At 33.1% G+C, this 21,780-nt stretch overlaps 3 protein-coding genes, 1 long non-coding RNA gene and 1 pseudogene across 9 annotated transcripts in view; 3 read left to right on the top strand and 2 right to left on the bottom strand.

Annotated features, from left to right (window-relative positions):
• LOC102627266 (ankyrin repeat-containing protein BDA1-like) overlaps positions 1 to 16,952 on the top strand; it is a 45,728-nt gene extending 28,776 nt beyond the window's left edge. Inside the window, exons 4-5 of one of the 2 annotated variants that reach the window (XM_052436853.1) lie at positions 15,452 to 15,625; positions 15,711 to 16,947. In XM_052436853.1, coding sequence (XP_052292813.1) covers positions 15,452 to 15,625; positions 15,711 to 16,502 — 966 coding nt within the window. In that variant the 3' untranslated portion in view covers positions 16,503 to 16,947. Of the gene's footprint in view, positions 1 to 15,451; positions 15,626 to 15,710 lie in introns of both variants that reach the window. The other variant, XR_008053007.1, reaches the window with a different exon arrangement.
• Positions 1 to 20,120, bottom strand: part of LOC102626600 (pathogen-related protein-like) — a 43,996-nt gene extending 23,876 nt beyond the window's left edge. The window contains exons 1-5 of one of the 5 annotated variants that reach the window (XM_052436859.1): positions 19,865 to 20,120; positions 19,605 to 19,737; positions 19,014 to 19,312; positions 17,915 to 18,066; positions 17,343 to 17,711 (exon numbers count right to left, since the gene is read on the bottom strand). In XM_052436859.1, the coding sequence (XP_052292819.1) occupies positions 17,932 to 18,066; positions 19,014 to 19,312; positions 19,605 to 19,737; positions 19,865 to 20,020 (723 nt within the window). In that variant the 5' untranslated portion in view covers positions 20,021 to 20,120 and the 3' untranslated portion in view covers positions 17,343 to 17,711; positions 17,915 to 17,931. The other 4 variants (XM_052436862.1, XM_052436860.1, XM_052436863.1 and 1 more) reach the window with 4 other exon arrangements.
• LOC127901189 (uncharacterized) lies at positions 577 to 4,533 on the bottom strand (annotated as a pseudogene).
• LOC112495931 (uncharacterized) lies at positions 5,815 to 8,287 on the top strand. Its single transcript, XR_003062345.2, has 2 exons — positions 5,815 to 6,159; positions 7,896 to 8,287. It is a non-coding gene; the product is annotated as an uncharacterized LOC112495931 (long non-coding RNA).
• On the top strand, positions 12,728 to 14,827 carry LOC102620893 (ankyrin repeat-containing protein BDA1-like). Its single transcript, XM_052436864.1, has one exon. It carries the CDS (start codon positions 12,936 to 12,938, stop codon positions 13,539 to 13,541), a length of 606 nt encoding a protein of 201 aa, XP_052292824.1. The 5' UTR covers positions 12,728 to 12,935; the 3' UTR covers positions 13,542 to 14,827.
• Positions 20,121 to 21,780: the final 1,660 nt, after the last annotated feature.

Genomic DNA, 21,780 nt, shown 5'->3' with positions numbered 1-21,780 from the left:
TAGACTATCTCCCAAGTACAAATGACTGTCTCCACCGTATTCGTGAACAGTACCGTATGTAAACAATACCGTATACAGAAATAGTACCGTATACGTGAACAGTACCGTATCCCCCCAAGTACGAACCGTCGGCTCTGATACCACTTATTGTGTGATATTCCTTGCGAAGAATCAAACATATCACACTCGGACGAAACATATAGATGTGAAATATCATTATGTGAGAGAGATTATCGAGAGCAGTGTTGTGTTGTTGAGAAAGATCGATACCAAAGATAATCCATCAGATATGTTGACAAAGGTAGTTTCTAGAGTTAAGTTTCAACATTGCTTGAAACTAATTTAAATCCTTCGATTATGTTAAGTTAAGTCCTTCGGGAATTTTGAACTACGGTTAACTTGATCCCAAATTTTAGGTACGTAGGCAGTCATAGAGATGCAACCACTTTGGGGATGATGATTGGTGTCACATTACACAGAAAGGGAATTCTCACAGAAAGGGAATTATGTGTCACATTACACAGTACCTCTAGCCCTAGAACTACTTGACGTGCGCATTCAAGCGTAAATAGGGCTAGAGCTATCTACATAAACAATAAGGCTTGGTTACAGAGCAGTATCAAGATAATTCTAGTGCCGATGAAATATATGGCAGTCTCTTTAGCTTATAATATGCAAAAACGCAACTTGTTATCAGCTCCAAATATCTCGATTGGGACCCATGCATACAGACTTAATCATCATGTTATGTTCACCATTTTCAGTCCTCCTTACCCCTAGCAACATAAGGAAGCAATCGATTCAAATGCTGGCAAAACCTCTTTGTCGAGAATGACTCCATAACATGCTGTCAGGCATTTTCACCCATATTTTTGGCCATCTGGGGCTCCTGAATTAATTTAGCCATAGACAAAGAGAATTCCTAGGGGGTAGGGTTGCAAAGAAATCCTGTCACCTCATTCTTAATTGTCTCCACAGGGCCCCCACTGTCGCATGCACTAACAGGTTTATAAGCTGCCATTGCTTCCAATGGAACGATGCCAAAGTGTTCATCCTACATTAATTGTACAACCAATTCGAGTTATATTTCATCATTTTCTCTTTTAGGAATCAACTCCAATAATAATGCTAGAAGCAACCACACCTTTGGTGTATAAAAGACACACAGGCATTCAAAAAGAAGAGCATTTCTTTCAGTTGTTGAACAAGATGTTATGAAGTTAACCCGATCAGACATTCCATTTCTTTCTGCCAGGCTTTTAAGCTCCTCCAAATACTCAACATTCTCCCTCAGGAGTTTATCACACCCACCTGCAACCAGAGAGATGTACATTTTCCTTCAGTAAATCCAAAAGCAAGTAGGCTTTCTAGATTACATATTAGTAATAACGCTTTGATGTTTATGCAAGCATAGTATATAAAACTCAATTTTGCTTTCCCTGCTGCAGATAGTGTAAGTTCCTCCGCTTGCAAGTTAAAGACTAGTTTTTTGAGTTTCATCAAGCAACTTTCTTTTATTCTCTTATCATCAGCTATATCTTTACTAAGTTCAGCTGTATGTGCAATGATTAGTCTAGTTCTAGATTATTAGTATTCAACCTACCAATTTTTTGGCTATGAAAAATAGAGTGAGTTAGTCTGCATCCAGCAAAATTTTACACTGATCTCTAACCAATTTGGTCAACTAAACTGCCTCTTACTCTTTACAGATAACATCATTAAGCCAATCTCTTGATTTATTTTGGGTACATTGTAACATATGATTTTATAGATCCAGTTTAATGAAGCAAATGGTAACCATAAAAAATCTGTTCCGACAATCAAAGTTAATGATAAACTATCTTCAGGAAAGTATGCTAAACGAAAATTGGATTTCCATTTGATGTCATCTAAATGACAGATCAAATGCATTATGATGGGTCACATACAGACCACCAGGAACTTCATTGCCAGCAAACCATCTGCACATACTTATGATAAGTAAGCAAAATAACTAATTGGATGAAGGTACTTTTCTTTTTGCGACAGATATACAAAATCAATGAACAAACTCAACTCATAGACAAAACCTCAGTGTATTGACATGCCTAAGAGTCAATAAAAGATATATGTCAAATCAGAAATAGGCAGAGTCTTGCCGCAATGGTCAAGGTTACATCAGTTGTATCACGATTCTTAAAGACACCTTCTTCAAGGTTCCGAAGCATGGTAATTGCTGAAAGTGCTAGATCAATATTCTTTTTCTTTCAAAGCGGTTGATGGAGAGAAAATTCAACCTACATCAAAGCGGATATTTAAAAGTTAAGGCTTTGAGCTTTGACTAGTGGAGGAAACATAATCACAGAAATGTTTACAAAGTATTCTGGGTTGAATAAAAAGAAGTAATAGAAGATTGTCACGTCTATAACTTACAAGAATGGGGTTTATCAAACTGATACACATTGACTGCTAGATAAAGAACAACTAGACGAATTCCTCGAGCGTGAAGTTTCTTGAATGTATCTGCAAAGGTATTAGCTGTAAATTTACTATCAACAAGTATCACATCTGCCATTCCTGCAATCCAAAGTGCAACCAGTATTGATATAGCAATTTGGCATTGCAAAAAAATTAATTACAAAATAAGGATGACAATTTATTTTGCATAAGGAGAAAATAACCAGAATCAAACCAGTTATTAATTCTTCGACAAAGTCTATAGGCTTCTTATATAACCTCCTAAGAAAAGTTGTGTGTTGAGCCAATAACTCAATATTTCTCAGAAAATATTGGGTTTACAGTGTAGCTGCTCTAAACAGACTCTGAATCTATTAGAAATATTATTCAAAAACAACTTTTTAAAAATCCAAATCAGCCAAATTAGTAATAGCAAACATAAAAATTAAAACAACGTTGAATAGTGCTTGTGAACTGGTTTAACAAACAGTGTTATAGACAGTCCCATAAACAATATTAATGAAACAATATAGGTAATTAAATCTTAACCATATAATATTATAAATGCATTTATGACATAATATTATTTAAAGACCTATACAATTAGAATCGATAGTGCTAAAAAGTCAATTTGGAAGATCAACACAATCATAACAATAATGACTTTTGATTGGAATTACTGATGTTGAATTTGGATTAAAGGAGTGGGACTATTGGCATCCTCTAAATATCTCTTAACACCCCTTTAATTATTTTATAATTTAAACTTTTATTAAAATTACCTAATAGGATAATTTTTAATTAAACCTCCACTCTTAAGCCAAAATATTTTTTTAAGAGTTTTAAATTCTTTATACGGCATCTAATATAAAATCTCTTTTCTTTCTCAAACCCTAATTTAAAATTTTCAAATTTAGGAGACAACCACCATGCAAACGGATGAAACGAATGAATGAATAAAAGATCAAACTTTCATCACAATCAAACCCAGATGGCTTCAGAGAAGAAACTTTCTAACCCCATGAGGGAAATTAAGTTTCATAAGTTTGTGCTCAACATATCCACCGGTAAACTAGATAACATTTGGCCTTCGAACTGCATGCATGATAGCTAAGTGTTTGCTAAGCGTCATCGTCAATTAGAATGAATTGTCATGCATTGGAGCAAAGTGTTTTCCACGTATTTTTTCAATGATTTACCACTTCAAAGTAGAAGCTTTGTGCAGCAATAATTTCTTTTCCTTCTCTGTCTCTCTGTCTCTATGTCTCTCTCTCTCTCTCTTTCATTTAATGAATGATTAGTTGTCTCAAAATCCACAATTAAGAGATCAACAAAATTACGAGCTAAACAAGAATGTAACAATTAATTTAAAAAAAATAAATAAAACAGCCTAGAGAACCAGTTGTTCTGGAATGTGTCACCAAGGAAGATGCAGTGAAGTGGTTCCAGGTCAAATACGAAGGTGGGATGCCAATAGTCCCACTCTAAAGCTCAACATGAAAATACAAAACACAGAGATATCAAGTTGCTTTTTTATTAGCTTTTAAATTTTGAAGGGTTATATCAGATTATTGAAGATTAATAGTGACAGGAATTCTAGGGACATGCTTAAAAAGAAAGTGCCATAAACTAAATTCAACATGTGCATGGATTTATCTAATCACCAACTTTAAACTCAATACAAAGCGTAACAATAATGACTTGAAAATTTGTCAAAATAAATCCAAGTGCTAAGGTTTGCATTGAAGTCTAACAAAGGAGTGGGAGGCTACTGATTAAGAAAACAAACAACAAATACAGAAACAGAGCAATTTTCATGATGGACGATTTTATTTCTCATTGCAATATCCCGAAGTCTTATCCAGGCAAGCTTTTGATTTCCTTGTTTCCTTGTTGAGTGAATTTCATGTTATAGATTCGGTATTGATTCATGCACTAGTATTTTAAGAACCGATTCTAAAAATTATTTAGTTGTTTCATTCTCTTAGGGCTATTATTGTTATTCCATGAGCACATAATACGGATGGTGAGGCTAGTAGTTTAAAGAGTACCTTGAATAAATACCTGTAATTTAGCGAGTAAGACAGCCATGGACATCTTAGAACATCAAAATGTTATTGCAAAGGAAACCTCAATCTGTAGAACCAAAGCTTATGCTGCCCAAGTCTGGCGCTCGTAATTGGTTCCCCCTTCCTACTGTGAGCATTGCAGAATCCTTAAGAAAAAATTTGTCTTTGTCTGGAAAGTTGCATTTTATCACTTTACCGCTCATCAAAGTGCATAACAAATGAAAGTCACAGTGCAATATTTGTGGTTGCTGTAATTTCTTTATGGGGTTCAGTGTTTCTTACTCAAGCCGCTAGATATCCTTCATACCAGAGGCCGCTGGATTTCACAAGTTTCGGGCTCCATTTTGCAACACTATCGACTCTCCGATAATGAGATAATTAAAGCCCCTTGTTGGAATCACTGATGAAGCTGATCTTGGATCAAGTCACGTTGGAGTGCCAGCTGGAGCTTACTTGGCAGCAAAGTCAGCTGTCATCACGTGGAGAGTAAATACAGCCTGGACTTTCCTCCCTGAGTAAATTTATATACTCTATATATACACAGATCTGCTAAAGTAGTAATTGCTCTGAAAATTGGGCAAAATAGTTTTTGGATAAGGATATGCTAGATTATAGATTGGTCTATTTTGTACTGGGTACTTCATATGCTGCCCATTTACTATGAATGCGTTCCCTCTTTTGATAAACATTCATAAGTCGAATTTAATCAATTAAAATGTGACTGCGTCTTCAATTCATAAGCCAAAGTTAAACATTGGTAATTGGTAAACCTGATTTTAGAATCTATCATAATTTAGGAAGTATCACAAGGCAATACGCAATATCCTGTCACAAGCGAGCGATGACATTGTCAAATAGAAGCTTGGGCACCTTTGCAGGGCTTGCTTTCAGTTACAATTTGCAGGTCTAATGATATTAAGTCACACCGGTTTGTACAATGTTATTTGTATAAAACTGTTCCTGACTGGATCATCATTATTTATTATTTCCATTTTCAATAAAAACTTGTGTACATATGAATAATCAGCTATCGTGTTGTGATACATCCTCAAAATTTAACATCTTGAGACGAATAGTTAGCAAATTAATCTAAGGTGGTTTTTGGTTGGGAAGAGAGAATAGAGGAGAGAAAAGTAATAGGTAATTATCAAAAACCTCTCCTGAGATTTGGTGATTCTCAGTCTGATAGATTGTATTGACGTATTCTCAAATACTTTCCCTAACGTTAGTATACCGTTTTGTATTAATTAGGGCGGTGAGGATAAAATCGTAAAAGCTGCCTTCAATTATGAAAAAAATTCAAGTTAGCTTTAAATTTTCACGTTGGGTTCTGTAATTGGTCTCGACTTTGTAAATGTGCAGTGGCTAAAGGACAAAAACAAGCATTAAACCACAAACTTTAACACCCACAAAAAAAGAGGAAAAATGGTCATCTCTTTCCTCCATTCAAATCGAAGCATGAAGCACAACATCCCTTTCATCTTCTCCAATGCTTTGATTAAAAGCCTTGCCCACGAACAAGAGACCATGACACTGAATCCGGACACGCCAAAAACAGAGATGACTGATTCACGACGGTGATGTGGAAGAATACCGACTAGTGACTTTCGCCGTTGACCCACAAACAATCCCAGTGTTTTTGAGTTGCGATGAGGTATGAATCAGAGTATTTCCTTGCATGTCAAATTGATTAGCTGAAATTAGGAGATTTGGTAGAAAAAGAATAATGGGTCTCGAAAATTTTTTGACAATGTTTCTGTTGCTTCCACTTTTTTCCATCGATTAGTGATAGGTGAATGATTGCTGCAAATGCATGTTCACTTATGATTTTTTATATTGTCGTATGGTTGATTGAAAATGAATTTGAATTTTTTTTATTTGTTTAAGGTACTTCTACTGATTATTGAGCGTGGATTCTGCTAATTTTTGTTAAATTAAAGATGGGATTGTTTTTTAGGAGACTTGCAAAACCTTCTCCGCAATAGATTTGGCTTCTGGCATGCCTACTTGGGCGGAGATAATTGCTTATATGGTCATTGCTGCCTATATTAGTCAGGAATATTGATTAGGCAATGTACTGGGGTAGAGATCGATGGGATTTTAGAAAATTGGTTGTAGATGCAACCTGATTGTGGTCTCAAATAGTGTGATCTGTCAATCAAATGTTATCCTCACTCCTGGAAAATAGTAATACTTTAGTCAAATCTTCTAGTAATGTAGCTTCCAAATATTGAGATCAGTCATTTATGGATTGGAGGACATAAGCTACTTTTAAAAGGTCTGTAGAAACTGAGATAAGGTGTTTGGGTCATTGGCCTTGTCTTTCTCTGCACTATAGAGGTGTATAGAACTGAGATAAGAAGGTGTGTTCAGTCACTAGCCTAGTTTTTTCATATGCTATACTAAACCAACTGTGCACTGATGTGATTGTTCTTCCTCACACTTTCAAAAATTTATCAACAAGGATACTAAGCTAGTTGCAGGCCAGTAGGGAGTTAAATTGTAATAAACAGCGAGTTAAAATGGAAGAGAAAAAGTATTTGTAGTGCAAGCAATAAGGGAAGTATTATGAAGTTCCAGTAAATTTATAAAATAGTTAAACCAAATAACATACAATGAACTGAAAATATGGAATTTACAGTCTTACATAATGTTGCCCAGTCTCATCAAGAATCCCAGCTACAGCAGATGCACAATTTAGTCCCTTCATGATGTTTTTACCTTTAGATCTGTTGAGGATACTTGATTTTATTTTTTATTTTGATCATGGTATTTATATGTATTGGGTTGAAGAAATTGTCATGGTTTGCTGCATTCTTTCTTGCTGGAGCAGTGAGTTAAACAATGGGGTGTGCTTGAGTGCTTCATTTTAGTTGGGTATCTATTATAATTCAAGCAAAATAAGCCTCAACAGAGAAGATACATAAACGTCTCACTAGTTCATGCTCTGAAACGATAATGCAATGGTTATTGAGTGTGAAAAAGTAGATTGATTTAGGACATAGAAATTGTTTTAACCTCATGATTAGCATTAATGTGTTGTCATGTAAGTTGTAGTTAAATTAAAGATGGAATTGCATATTGAGGATAGATTGATGTCAAGAATTTGATTTCGTCATATTCTCTTGATCTCGCATGATTGTTTAAATGATTGGTAGTTGAGGTGTTTAAATGCTTTTAATTGTTACTTGCCCCACATGTTGGTGTATTGAATGCATATGTATTTTGGTTGTTGAGTTTTACTCTCATAAACGATTATGTTGTGGTATTAGCATTAAAGAAGCTGTAACATGGAGTATATTAATGAATTTTAAATGAAATCATTTCACATTGTTTTCTTTTTCATTTATTATTTTATACTGACCATATGTAATGGCGTTAACTTTACAGCTTAATTTACATGGACATAGAGGCTGTTGTGGGTGGTAAAATGGTTAATATTGCACACGTAATTCCAGAGCAATACACATAGAAGAAGTTGTGGGAGGATGTGAATGGGTGATAAGTTTGAAAAATTACAGCACCATAGTTTTTAAGAATTTTTAAAAAGATGTAGAAGAAGAAGAAAGTGTGTTATGGTGATTTATTAAGCCTGCAAAAGGCTCCATTTATAGGCTCTACTGCTGAAAATGTTACGGTTTATTTACAACGGAAATATTGGCAGCACAATATTAATTTTTTTTAGGTATGCAATTTTTTTTTTATCCATTGGATATTTTGGTGTGAATTCTATTACCCATAAGTTTATCATATGAAGAAAATATATTTTGGCGGTAAGGGTATTTTTAGAATTTCAACAGTCAACTGATGATCTACTTAACGAAATACTAACATCAGGGGATGTACCTGTAATTACATGAATATTTTTTATCCGACTGTCAATAGACTAAACCTCAGGGGAGGTCCCTTAAAATTACTCGGAAACTAATTTAAATTCTATTTTTATTTTCATTGTTTGGTTGGACAAAAAATATTAGAATTTAATTTCCATTAGAATTTAATATCCATCATGATGTGAAATTTGAATTCCACACCAAAGAGTAAAAAATTTTAATTCCTCTTATGTTAGGAATTAATTCCTCAAAAATTATCCTTCAACTTTTTAACTTGTTTAATGTCATTAATAATTTTTATTTTATCAATTTAATATTATAAATAATTTTATATTAATTAAATTTAATGAATGATTTAAGAAACTTAACAAAATAAATTTATTTAATATGAAAATATAGAAATATAAATTAACCATCGCCGGAACTCCGCGGACCGTCGTTGGAACTCCACCGAATCGCGCGTGTGTGTGTGTGTATAGAGAGAGAGAGAGATAATTCTAATAAATTATGAATTGTTTTAGGACTTTTTGACATTAAAAAAGTTTGGTATTAATATCGATTATATTTCCTTACGAATATAATAATTTAGTATTTAAAGCAAAGAATAAATTTATGCAAAGAAAAAGTTATAGTTTTTCTTCCGATCGAATTTTATATCAAACCAAATAATGAAATTTAATTTTATTATTCTCTTATGAAATTTAATTTTATTATTCTCCTCCACTTTTTTATTCTCTTTTCCCCTCCATTCCGCTCTTTTCCTCTCCTCCATTTCCTTCAAACCATACATGGCCTAAGTGCCATTTGGTAGCAAATACTAGTTTATTATCACAATACAAGGTAAACTAAAAGTATTCATGTTGTTTCCTTTATGTGAAATAAGTTTTACAGCCCTATTTGACATTAAGTTATTGTAGCTTTTAAGTGACAGTTATTGTAAAAAAAAAGCTATAATTAGAAATAAAAGTTAACAGCATATAGTAAATATAATTTTTAAATAATAACTTTGACAAAACTAGTAAAGATAAAATAAATTTTTCATCATCCAAGTTTATAGCCAAATCAATTTGGCTTTCAAGCTACAGCAAGTCAGCAACTAGTAATTACCAAATACGTAGTGTTGTGCAACTGTCCATTCTCAATCCCAAACAAGGCCAATATCTGTCACAATGGTACACTGTCAAAAGGGCAAATCCGATCTCACTGCAATTTAACTTTTAAGAATCATTCATTTGTTTCTCTTCAATTCTAAATAAGGGCTAGTTTGGTAATATTGTAGTTTTTAAAATAATTGTTGTTAACTACACTGTAAAAATAATCATTTATAAAGAGAATCAATTAAAGTTTGATAAAATTTATTTTTAAAAGTGCTATAAATTTTAAAAGCAGTCGTATGTGTTTAAAAAACTTTACTGTTAAACTTCTGTAATAATATAAATGACTGAATTGAATATAATGTTGAATAAAATTTATTCATATATTTATAAATATATTTTTTAAAAAAATTATTTTGTATAATTAATAATTTAAAACTAAAATAAATATTTTATATTATTAATTTTATTTTTATTTTGTTATCGCAATACAATTAGTAGTAATAATAATAATAATAATAATAATAATAATAATAATAATAAAATAATCTCTTTAAAGTTAATGATTCTATTTTCTAATTAATAAGGATAATTTTAGATTTTTATAATGTACATGGGATATATGTGAAATTTGATTAAGTAAAAACTTGATTCTCAAAATTAGATTTTAAAAAAGCTACTCTTTCCTTTTTAAAAAAATATATTGCACGATGAAGTGATTTTACCAAAATTAATTTTAAAAAATTTATCAAATGTCGAAATTACCTTTTAATTAAATCACTTATGAACCATGCAAAAGCAATTACAAACGAATTCGAAGTTCGGTATTCTTGTATGGGCTAAAATAAATATGGCATACACATGGTACAAAGAGCTGTACGTGTCGTCAATATATCAAAGTTGATAAAGATACAAAGAAATAGGAAATGTTGAGTTTCAAAGTTCAAAATCTATGCAAAGGGGTGAATAGCAAAAGACATTGAAGATGCGGAGCAATAGAAAAGACTAAACAAGGAAAAGAATAAGCAAGCAATGAAGAAGAGAAGAACGAAGTTGATAAAGATACAAAGAAACAGGAAATGTTGAGTTTGGCTCTTGTTGATGAAGGTCGCCATGGCATATTGGCATTGACCCTAAAATCAAATTTCGCTTATCTGTTGTTAACATTTAATGATTCTGAGAATATTCTTTTCCTCACTGTTATAATATATATGTAATTTATTAGTTTTTCTGAAATAAAAAATGATAGTTGGCTCGAGATTCCAATAAATCGAATTTCTGAATTTTTTTGAATTTTTGTTATTTTGGGGAATGATCCATCTCCAATTCCTGAAGATGGGCCTTCACTCAAAAATAGTTGGTGGTCAGTGGGCCATTGCTCAAATTTGATTTGATTTTAACAGCAAATTTTAATTTGGTAGTTAGACGGAATTCCAGGTGAAATATCAGTGCTGTTTTTGAAATTATGTCTGTTTATTTTATTCATACCTGTATATTAAATTGTACATATTCTATTAATTAATTATTAATACAGTGTACGCTTTATCTTTACATCCTTTGCACTAAGGATGTTTGATGGGTAAAACGCAGAAGGAAAGTGGAGGGGGCCATGCGTGAAAGGGGTATAAAAAAAAAAAGGTGATGAGAAGAAGGAATGAGGAATGAGGAGGCAGAGTGGCTCATGGCTCTCCTCTTATATCTTTTTCCAAGTTAATAAATGGCTTCTGTCAAAGGCACGTGGATTCAAACCCATTAATTGGTACCTGGTCTTCTTTTTTCAGCCTTTGATCTCCCAAACACTTTGCTTTTGTTGTTTAAACAGAAATTATATATTTTATAACTTTTGGAATATAATTTCTAACTTTTAGAAATGTATAAACTGATTTGAGTAACGAAGGATTAATAACGAAAAAATTTTCAGTGCCTCTTATCATTTAGAGATATGAATGTATGATTTCTATAACTACACTTTCATTAAGCTATAATCTCTTTATATTAATAATATTAATTTGGTGTCAACATTATAGTTATATAGAGGTTTTTGTTTTAGTTACATTCCATAACGTTAATTTTAGCTTAATGTAACAATCACTAATATAGTGCCGCATGTAAAATTTTTTATTTTTAATTCTTTGAAATTAATTTAAAATTTCAAAATATAATTATATTACTTTTTTCAAAATGGAATTTTGTTGATTTGCAAAAAAATGGATCGATTTTGAATGTATATGACAAATTGAATGGGATAGGATTATATGTGAACACCCTATACATGATTGTATATGATATTGAGCACAGCTTATTCGATTTTTATTTTTAATTTTTCAAAAGAAAGCACATATTATTGGTTTCACGGTTTCACCGAAATTTATGCCTTAGATTTGGTGATGGCGGAAAACCAAGTAGTAGCATTTATTCCCATAATAATAAAGTGAAATATGTCATTTTTTTTTTGGAACTTAATCGCATTCGAAAAATCTTCGATAGCACGTGGATTAGTTAATTCAATAAGAAATGGAGCTGATTGTTAAAGAGAGAACGGGAGAGGAAAAAAAAAGAGTCAAAAAAGTTAGGTGTAAGAGCCTCTCCAAAATTTTTTATAAATTTTACTCTTTAAATATTTATTTGCTTACTTATGTGACAAATAGAAGAGTGAAAAAATATATTATTTTTCAAAATACTCTTTAAATAAAAATGAGTTAATATTATTTTAATTAAATAACTAATTTTTTAAAATAAAAGTAAATAGTAATTAAAGCACCTTTCTCTCTTTTTCCAACAAAAAATAATAAAATATAAATTGAAGAATGAGAAAGTAACTCTCCAAATTTAAAGAGATATAATAATTTTTTATTTAAATAATCTTAATTAAAATATTTTTTAAAATTTTAAATACTAATGTAATTCTTTAAATAAATAATAAAAGAATTTTTTAAAAATACTCTAAAACATTGCGCATTGTCCTGACTATGACATTGTCAGGAAGTCTCTGATAATTGTGGGTCTAAGTAGAACTCACGGTTCAAATTGTGAGTGACTGCTACTTACCTTGATTATAAGGTAGCAAAATCCCCAAAAGTAAGGTTCGTTTCTCATTTAAAAAAAAAAAAGGAGCTGGCTAAGGTACAGCTTCTGTACCTTACAGACCAGCTTAGCCAGCTCCCCCGAGGGTGTCATTTGCGTGCTTTGTTTCCACATGCAAGGACACGTGGAGTGCGTGGAGTGGGGGGTGTGTGTTACAGAATCTGTAACATATACACCTCCTTGAAAAAAATCTATCTCCAACTTGAAAAAAATCAATCTCCAAGAGTCAAAGTCAATCATGTTGACGAAGAAATTTTTGTTCCCTTTGTTGTACTGTACAGGGAAATGTTCGTTGAACTTATGTTGGAGCTTTCCTCTCTGTTTCTTTAAGCTGATCGTCTTCTTTAAGTTGTTGAAACTTTCCTCTCTGCAGTGTACATTTGGAGTTGCAACTTTCTTTGTATTAATTAATTTCGAAGATGGAGGCTGCCGCTCAACTGAGGGATACCAATGCTTTGTATTCTCTGATTCGAAAAGATCCTTATATTTTGGACAACTTCGATAGGATACCTTTTATTGAAACTCCCTTACATGCTGCTGCAAGGAGTGGAAATGTTGAATTGGCAATGGAGATTATTAGGCTAAAGCCTTCATTTGCCAAGAAGCCCAACCAAGATGGCTTCTCTCCCATGCACTTGGCTTTGCAAAATGGTCAAACTCAAACAGTGCTTCAGCTGATAGATACTGATCCGGAACTCGTTCGTGTTAGAGGAAGAGAAGGCATCACTCCTCTGCATCATGCGTCTGAAGATGGAGACCTGTATCTCTTGGAGAAGTTTTTGTCTGTTTGTCCGAAATCTCTTGAAGATGTGACAAATAAAGGCGATACTGCTCTTCATATTGCTTTGAAAAACGATAAGGTTGAAGCTTTTCAAGTCCTAACAAGATGCCCTCCGTCGGTCATTGGCCTTAAAGAAGCTGATCAATGCTACAACAAAAGAATCCTCAACTCGAAAAATAGGGATGGCAGCACTCTGCTACACATTGCAACATCAAAAAATCAAGTCCAGGCAAGCTTGAATTAATATGCTAAAAAATTCGGTTGAGCGATTACATTGTTGATATTCCCACCTGTTTTTTGTTTTAAAGTTTCGGAGTTTGTATATTAAATAGTGTCGCGCCCCCTTATTGTTGTGAGTTGTAGAGCTCTCACTCACACCTAACTTACTTAGGACAATTTTCTAAGTATTTAGGGAGTAGATGATTCCTAATTAATTAGATCAGGAGTAAGTTTTCTAAAGATAATCATGCACATATTATTATGTTTTCCCTTTTAAGCATGGTTTCTCCTCATTAGATTAGGATACCTTATAGTAGCAATATTACTTAAACTTGAATATAAAGACCTCTTTGTAAGCATATAATACAACACGATCTAAGCTGTAATTAATTAGCTCCTTGAGTTCCCCTGTTCTCTCTTTCTTTGGCGTGATGCTACATTAAGAGTGTGACAATAGGAAAAAGGACAAAAAATTCCTGTGGTTTAATGAAATAGTTATGAAACCTAATTATTTTTAAAAATAATCATATGGAAACCTTTTAGAATATATAAACTCAATTTTTTTTGACAAACTTTAAGGCCCTATGTGACTATTTCTAAATGTGAAAATGATTTACATGTCCCCAAAAGGGGTAATATTGGATCATTTCTGAAAATAATCAATCTCTATATGATCAATTTACTGAATTCATGGATATTGATGTCAATTTCCTACTACATATTATAGCTTGGACACAAATCCACAAGCAAATAAAGAACTCATTTTTATATATTAAACATTTCTCATTGCGTTATTCTAGTTTCGTACTATGTTGTTACATTCCTTCATCATCTAGACCTAATATCAAAGGCTCACAATCAATTACTTTACATTACAAAATATTGTAAAAGATATCACATGATATTTGTCTTATTACAGTATTTACACATGACATTGCAACCTTAATTATTATAATCAACCGAGAGTGTTCTTGCTCTGCAAGTTATATACTAGATGAAATCATAGCCCTTGATTTTGACACGAAGATTCAATCATTACTTGATAACTTGTAGAATTCAAATCAAATGCTTCTCTTTTAACTTCAATCATTACTCGATAACTGAAGCATTTCACCAAACAACTTATTCAAAAGATCAAACACCTGCTCTTTTAACTTCAAAACTACCTGACGAATTTGTATACACATGTCCTAGCAGATTGTAAGGTGTTTGTTGAACTGCAAAGTTGAAATAAATTCTTTGAACTCTGATGGCTTGACACCTTTAGATATTACATTACTTGATCAAACTCAATCAAGAAACCAGGAGATTGAGGATATGCTACGCAGCGCTGGAGCATTAGAAGCAACTTCACTTCCTATTAAGGCCAACTCCACAAATTTATTGAGGTAAAACAGCTCTTTTGCTAAAGTATGGTTAATATATAGATAATAATTTTAAATAATATATTTCATTGATTTGCATTTTCATGTTATGCACATCGTAATTACTTGCTAAAAATATTGCTTAAATCAATCAATTAATGTCCTTCAGAACGGATCCGAGGTTGAACGAGGCTGCTCAAGCAGGAAATGTTGATGCCTTGTATGAATTAATATGGGAGGACGCATATCTGTTAGATCAGATAGACCAAGTACCGTTTGTGGATACTCCTTTACATACAGCAGCATCAATGGGGCATATCAACTTTGCCTTGGAGATTATGAGATTAAAGCCATCATTTGCCAGAAAACAAAACCAATATGGATTTTGCCCTTTGCATCTTGCTTTGCAGAAAACACATACTCAAATGGTGCTTCGGCTCATAGATGTTGATAGAAATCTGGTTCGTGTCCAAGGAAGGGAGGGTGTGACGCCTCTACACTATGTTGCTGAGAAAGGAAATGTCGATCTTCTATGTAAATTTCTAGCAGTTGCCCAGAGTCTATCCTGCAGGTGACAATTCGAAAAGAAACTGCTCTGCATGTTGCTGCAAAAAATGACAAGTTGGAAGTCCTTGAAGTCATGCTAGGATGGCTTCGATTTGTCAACAAGGATGATATCCTTAACTGGAAGGATGATGAAGGCAACACATTGTTGCACATCTCAATCTCCCGAAGTCATATCCAGGCACGAAAATTTTAATTTAATTTTGAGCTAATTGTCCAGTTATTCCCTGAATTTAATTTTTGATTCTTTTGCTTCCATAACGCAGATCGTGAGGCTAATAGTCAACAGAGCACGTGATCAAATAAATGCCCGAAACTCAAAAGATAAGACAGCCATGGACATGGTAAAATTTCATTTGCAAACGAAACCTGAATTTCAAGAACTGAAGAGCATGGTGCGCAATGCTGGCGGTCGAGAAGGGTCCTCCCTTGCTACTGTGGAGATTGCAGATTACTTAAAACGAGGTTTGACATGGCGTCGAAAGATGCTTTTGTTCTTTTATCGCTCATCACTGTCCATTACGGATGAAAGTCGAAATGCACTGCTTGTGGTTGCTGTACTAATCGCGACAGCCACATTCCAAGCAGCGCTTACCCCTTCTCAGGATTTGTGGGGAAACAGCAGCAGCGACATCGACTCAGCCACAAACGTCACTGCCACCAGCATTAATAACAATCAAACCCACCAGCACTATCCAGTGTCATCATTTGACTTTTCTTACCGAATCATCAATGTGATTTCTGCACTTTTTTCAATATCAAATATTATAGCCTTTTCTATAGCCATGCAAGTGATTAATCATCACCTCCCGAATGGCTTCGCGATCACTCTGGTGTATCCTCTAGCCGTCTGTTTTTTCTTGTTAGTGACGGGTACAAGCCCGGTAATGCTACTTGCCTCATCTACATGTCTTTTCCTACTTCAGCGTCTTTTATATATACAACTGGACTCCTCCAAGATTCGATTCAGACGCAGCATCTGGATTTCAGAAGTTTTGGGTCCCGTTTTGCAACATTACCGAAGCTTTCGCAATGAGATAAAAGCAGCTGATCCCTAGCTAATGCCATGGACAAATCAAATATATCTATCCACTGGGTTGTTGATGATTTTCACTGCTGGCCGTATCTAGTTAGTTTGACATTCCCTGTTGAGTTATATATATTGCTGGCTTCGTTTTGTGTGACAAGGTGTGTTTCTCTGTTCTGTATTTTAATTATGAGTTATATTCGTTTGCTTTTGCTTCGTTTTCTAAAGGTCTTGCATGGTTCAGTATTAATTATTCTTGCTGTGTCTGATAATTGTATTGTTCATCTTCATGACTCTGAATGATGTTAACTTGTATGGTCAAATCAAATCGTTGGGTAGTGGCTACAATCTTGTGTTAGAGATTTTCTGTTAACTAAGTTTTGGACGTCTTGTTTTGTAAAGGAAAAACGATAAAGAAACTGAATACCGACATAGAGCACCGACAGACATAACCTGAATACGCGACTGGGGTCACGTATTTGTGTTTATTGAGTATTTTTCAATTAACAAAGTATATCGGACAAGGTGTACCGTTATTTCTGTCAGCATTCTGCCAATTTTTTCTATCTAAATATCATTATCGTTGTTCCTTTTGTATTGGGATTGCCATTTACCCGCTTGAAATGAAACAAAAGCATGCTAACTCAGCTACATATAAAAAGTTGCACCATAGCTCCATTGCCATGATTAATCCGTTCACAATATTATTCCAAATGTTGGGAAGAAAAATTAATGTTAGGCAACTAGATCTCCAAGCAGTATTTTATTATAATAACCTACAGTTGTATATGTGTAAAATGCTGCAACCCGGAGCAAAACGCTCTTCCATTTTCATGGATTGAAAATATAGAATCCACAAAACAGAAAAAACTATAATGAAAAACTTAGAATATTACTTATAATTAGACAGATTAAAAGGCATTTTGGAAAAAAAGATTCATTGAAAATACAAGTAAAAATAGAGGGTAGAGAAAGTCAAAATCTATATTTCTTCCCTACTTTCCTTATCTTGGAGTTCAGATGGCCAACTGCCAACTAAATAAGATTGTTTGAAAACCACTCAACTAAGCCCTTAAGCATCAAGCATCAAGGTGTGTATTGATCGTTATTTTACTGAGAAATAATATTGATCAAAATATTCTTTTTTATATGTTCTTGATTCTGTCAACATCACTAATGCAACTTCCTTTGCTTCGCTTGAGGAGAGGGCCAGTGCTTAAAAGTTCGCAATGGCATAAGTCTGCTACAAGAAATACTGATTCAAAATTCCAAAACACTCACGGCAATATATAATAATGAGTCTGACTCTGGCAATATATAATAATGAGGCTGACTCTAGCAATAGAGCGGAAGCCCACAGATGAAGAAAAACAAACAACAAAAACAGAAACAGAGCAATGAAAACAGACAAGGACTGTGTTTTAAAGGGATTAAAAAACTGACCCATAGAGCATATACATTTATGTTTTCTTGGAGAAGGGACAGCCTTGAGCTGCTGTTGAATCTTCAATTGATGAACCCTTCAACAGGCCTCCAAAAAGCTCAGCTGGATCATAATAAATCTCAACATCCTCTGCTCTAAGTGATTCATCAACCTATTTATCAATTTTTTTCATTCATCAGCACGGAGTTTCAATTGATCTAAACAATAAAAACTCGAATTTCATTATATTAAGCTCTTGATGAAACTCAGATTTGCAATTTAAAACATAATATAACAATTTGACATTAAAAGTAAGTCGAATGAAAAATAGATATATTTATTTAGTTGGTTCGACTTTCAATGTCACATGTTATGGGCAAAAGTTGAAGTTGGGCCAATCAATCTGAATGGATCACATAGAAAAGATAGTATTAAAGAAGCTCTTGCAGATGATATGCAGCTCACCTAGCCCGAGCTTCAAGAGCTCAAGTCATCAAATCTTATATTTATTGTATAGAGAAAAAGGTTGGCCAATCCATGTCATCAGGACGAATGATTTCAAAATTCTCTTCCTCTTTAAAAGTGTTTGTTAAAAAAATACATTTTACTTCATTTTCAATCTTTCAAAAGAAATCGACAATTTTGTTTACTTTTTTTTTTTTAATTGTTAGCAAATCCCCAATTCGTGTTTAGTTCCTATCTTTTCATAATTCAAATTTCTTGATGGCAAGATAAATAAAACTACGAAAAGCAACTCAACCAAATTTTTAAAGGCTTAATATTTATGTCACGAGAACATAATCAAACCTCCTTGTTGTTTCAATATACTAATCATTTCTGGCTCCCTCATGTTTCAAAACTCATTAAAACCCCTTGCTAGTAGAAAGATTTTGATGACTTTCAATTTTTTGCTTTTTTTATCTTTTACTGCTCTAACAAAAGAGCGATTATGATAAATTTTAGAACATGAAAAGAGAAAATGATTAATTTTAACAGACAACAGGGAGATTTTAATCATTTTCCTATAGATTCATCCAATAGAAGCAAAACTATATTTAGGTAAAATCTTCAAATTTCACTATGATTAAGTAATTAGTTATATTATATTTTTGAACATACCTTGAGGGTTCCCAATCCACAAAATTCAACTTTCTCTCCAGTAGGAGCATGCCCTTTAAAAGGTCCTTCAAAGAAACCCCAATGCCTGAACTTGAAAGCAATCAACGGCGGTCCTGAATATACACTCAGCACTTCCCATGCAAACCCTCTGGGAAAAGCTGATCTGAATGCTTCGTGCGATGACTCAAAGCTCTCTTCTTCAGCCTTATAAAATTTAAATTCTTCTGGCAATGAATTTTTCAACAAAGCATTGTAACTTCCAGCTTTAAGCGTCTCCTCCGCTGATAATCCTTCTCTTCCTGTTGCATAGACAGCGTGTTTCCATGGTTAGCATAACAGACAGGAGCGGACCTATGTTGTGGCCTAGGAGACCCCGACCCTAAAAATGAGACTCAAATTAAGATTTATCCTTTTTTTTTTTGTTGGGAAAATTGTATAATTTCACCTGCATAATAAGGTTGCAATTTCTTCACTCTAACTCTAGTTAAACCAATTAAATTGCTGACTAATCTCATACAAAAATTTTAATTTCGCTAACATCAAGATTCGGGAGAGATTGGATTTGTAATTATTGTGTATATGTATATGTACCATTGACGATGAGCTTAAATTTGTCAGGGTTGATGCTCTTGACGTCTTGCAAGCGAGTCTTGTGTGTGAGCTCCATCTCCCATGATTTAATAGCATTTTGCACTGTTTCTTCTAAGGATCCTTTTGGCCACTCCTGCACAATTGAAAAAAACTAAATAATATTAATACGGAGAAAAAAATTTAAAAAAAAAAAAGAGATTGAAAAAAAAAATACAAGAGGAGATGCTAGCTCATGATCCGATTTTCTTGCACACAAGCACCTTAGTTCTGCCTTCTTCAAACAGTTGATTGACAGTATCATAAGTGGGAGGCTTGCCATGTCTCCATTGGATTTTCTCGGCTTCGTCGTGCAAGAAGGATCTGTACTTATCTCTTGCTGCTGCCATTGAAGCTTCAGCTGCTTCAGCAGTTGACATGTTTAACAGCGCTTTTCTTTTTTTCACAAAAAGTTAATTGAAAGCTTCCTATTATTATGTGTGAAGAACAGGTTCTAGGGGGGATATTAAATGCAAAAGAAAATTTATTAATGATAGATTATAGTTGGAAAGTGAGTTCTGTAGACTTTGACCCAATATAGCATTTCTCATTAATTATCTTAGATTCTTATATGTGGTAAGTATAAAACTATTTTGTCATGCATGCATGGTAAGTCTGACAGTTGATACAATAATAAGTTTTTTTATTTTTATTGTTTTCTTTTTTCAAAATATCAAACTAAATTTTTTTAATTAATATTAAACTCGAATTGATATATGTATGTACGTGTGTCTATATATAATGGCACTCAATTTCTCTCTTACTGTTATTTTTGGGTTATACCAATTACTATCTTATAATTTTTATATTGCTCTGTTATTTTTCGACATCAAAATTTTCAATGAAATTGGCATCAAGAGCTATTGAGATATATGGAAACTGTAAGAGGTAAGTGATGAAATCCAAAAATTGTACGGGGAGGTATCAATCTCTTAATGGAAAATCATAGCTTATTCACTAGGTAAATGGATAACATGTGATTTTCAAACAAATTTATTTAAATTTATTTTATTGATCACCTAAATTTAAATCTTGAGAAAGATCAGAGGTTAAAAATTTATTTAATCTTTACTCACCCCTACCTTTAAAATACACACACACGGGTTTATTATTGAGCAGACAGATACTGATATAAATACTACATTCATGTAATTTTTTTGCGTTTAATACTTTATCAAACCTTTGTACCTTCAAGGAATTACATGTCTCTTAATTTCAAAAAAAAAAAAGAATTAATTGCTAGTCAACAATGCAATTGTCATAACAATGGCCAAACACTTAATAGGTTTGCTCCCCAGTTCGAGTCGCAGGGAAGTCGCCTTTGTTGGGAGAACTTGTGCCTCCCGGTTCGAGCGGAGACTTCTAGTCTGGGTTGTGGTACGGGCTTAAAGGTGTCTCCCACAGTTGGGGCCCTCCCCAGAATACCTCGTGGATAAGACCAAAAAAAAGAATTATCAATGAAATGACCAGCTTCTGCCCAATTGCCTTTGAAATTATTAAGTTATAGTGGCAATGTCTTGCCCAACCATGTGCCCTTCCTAATGGTTTATCAATATTGTATTTGAAAATTTTAATAGTTGGTATTTGGTACGCACTTTGTTCATTTATATGAAAGATTATTTGCCAAAAAAGATGAAAAAAAAAATCCGTGATTTCGTGCAAATATAAATGCACAATTTAAGCTTTTCTAAGCACTATAAGAGCTTTTCTAGACTTTTATAATTTATAGTCTAATAGATCAAGGTCAGAAAACCCATTACAAAAATGACATAGGAAATTAAAGCATTATTAATCAAAAGTGCGTTATGAATGTGTATACTAATTGTTCATTTTTGAAGTTTTAGAATTGTATATATCCTTCATTGTAAATCTTGTAAAATTTTACAATCGACTGCATTTGATCAGTCTATTTAGGTGGCATTAAGTTAGTTAGTTTGTTTGCATTTCTTTTTCTCTTTGTCTTTCTTAAAAAACTGAAATTGAAAGTTTCAGTGCGAATATAACATGTTTTTGTTTTATTTTGTTTAATATTTGAATATAAATATCCAATCGTTTTTTTAAAAAAATAAAAATACATGAAAACTAATATTTTTGTATTTGTGCAGTGATAATTATGGTCATAGATTTTAAATTTTTTTAA

Source organism: Citrus sinensis, chromosome 3 (assembly GCF_022201045.2).
Source record: "Citrus sinensis cultivar Valencia sweet orange chromosome 3, DVS_A1.0, whole genome shotgun sequence".
NCBI lineage: Eukaryota > Viridiplantae > Streptophyta > Magnoliopsida > Sapindales > Rutaceae > Citrus > Citrus sinensis.
Note: the sequence above shows the minus strand (reverse complement) of the source record. Positions and strands in the feature narration are given on the sequence as shown.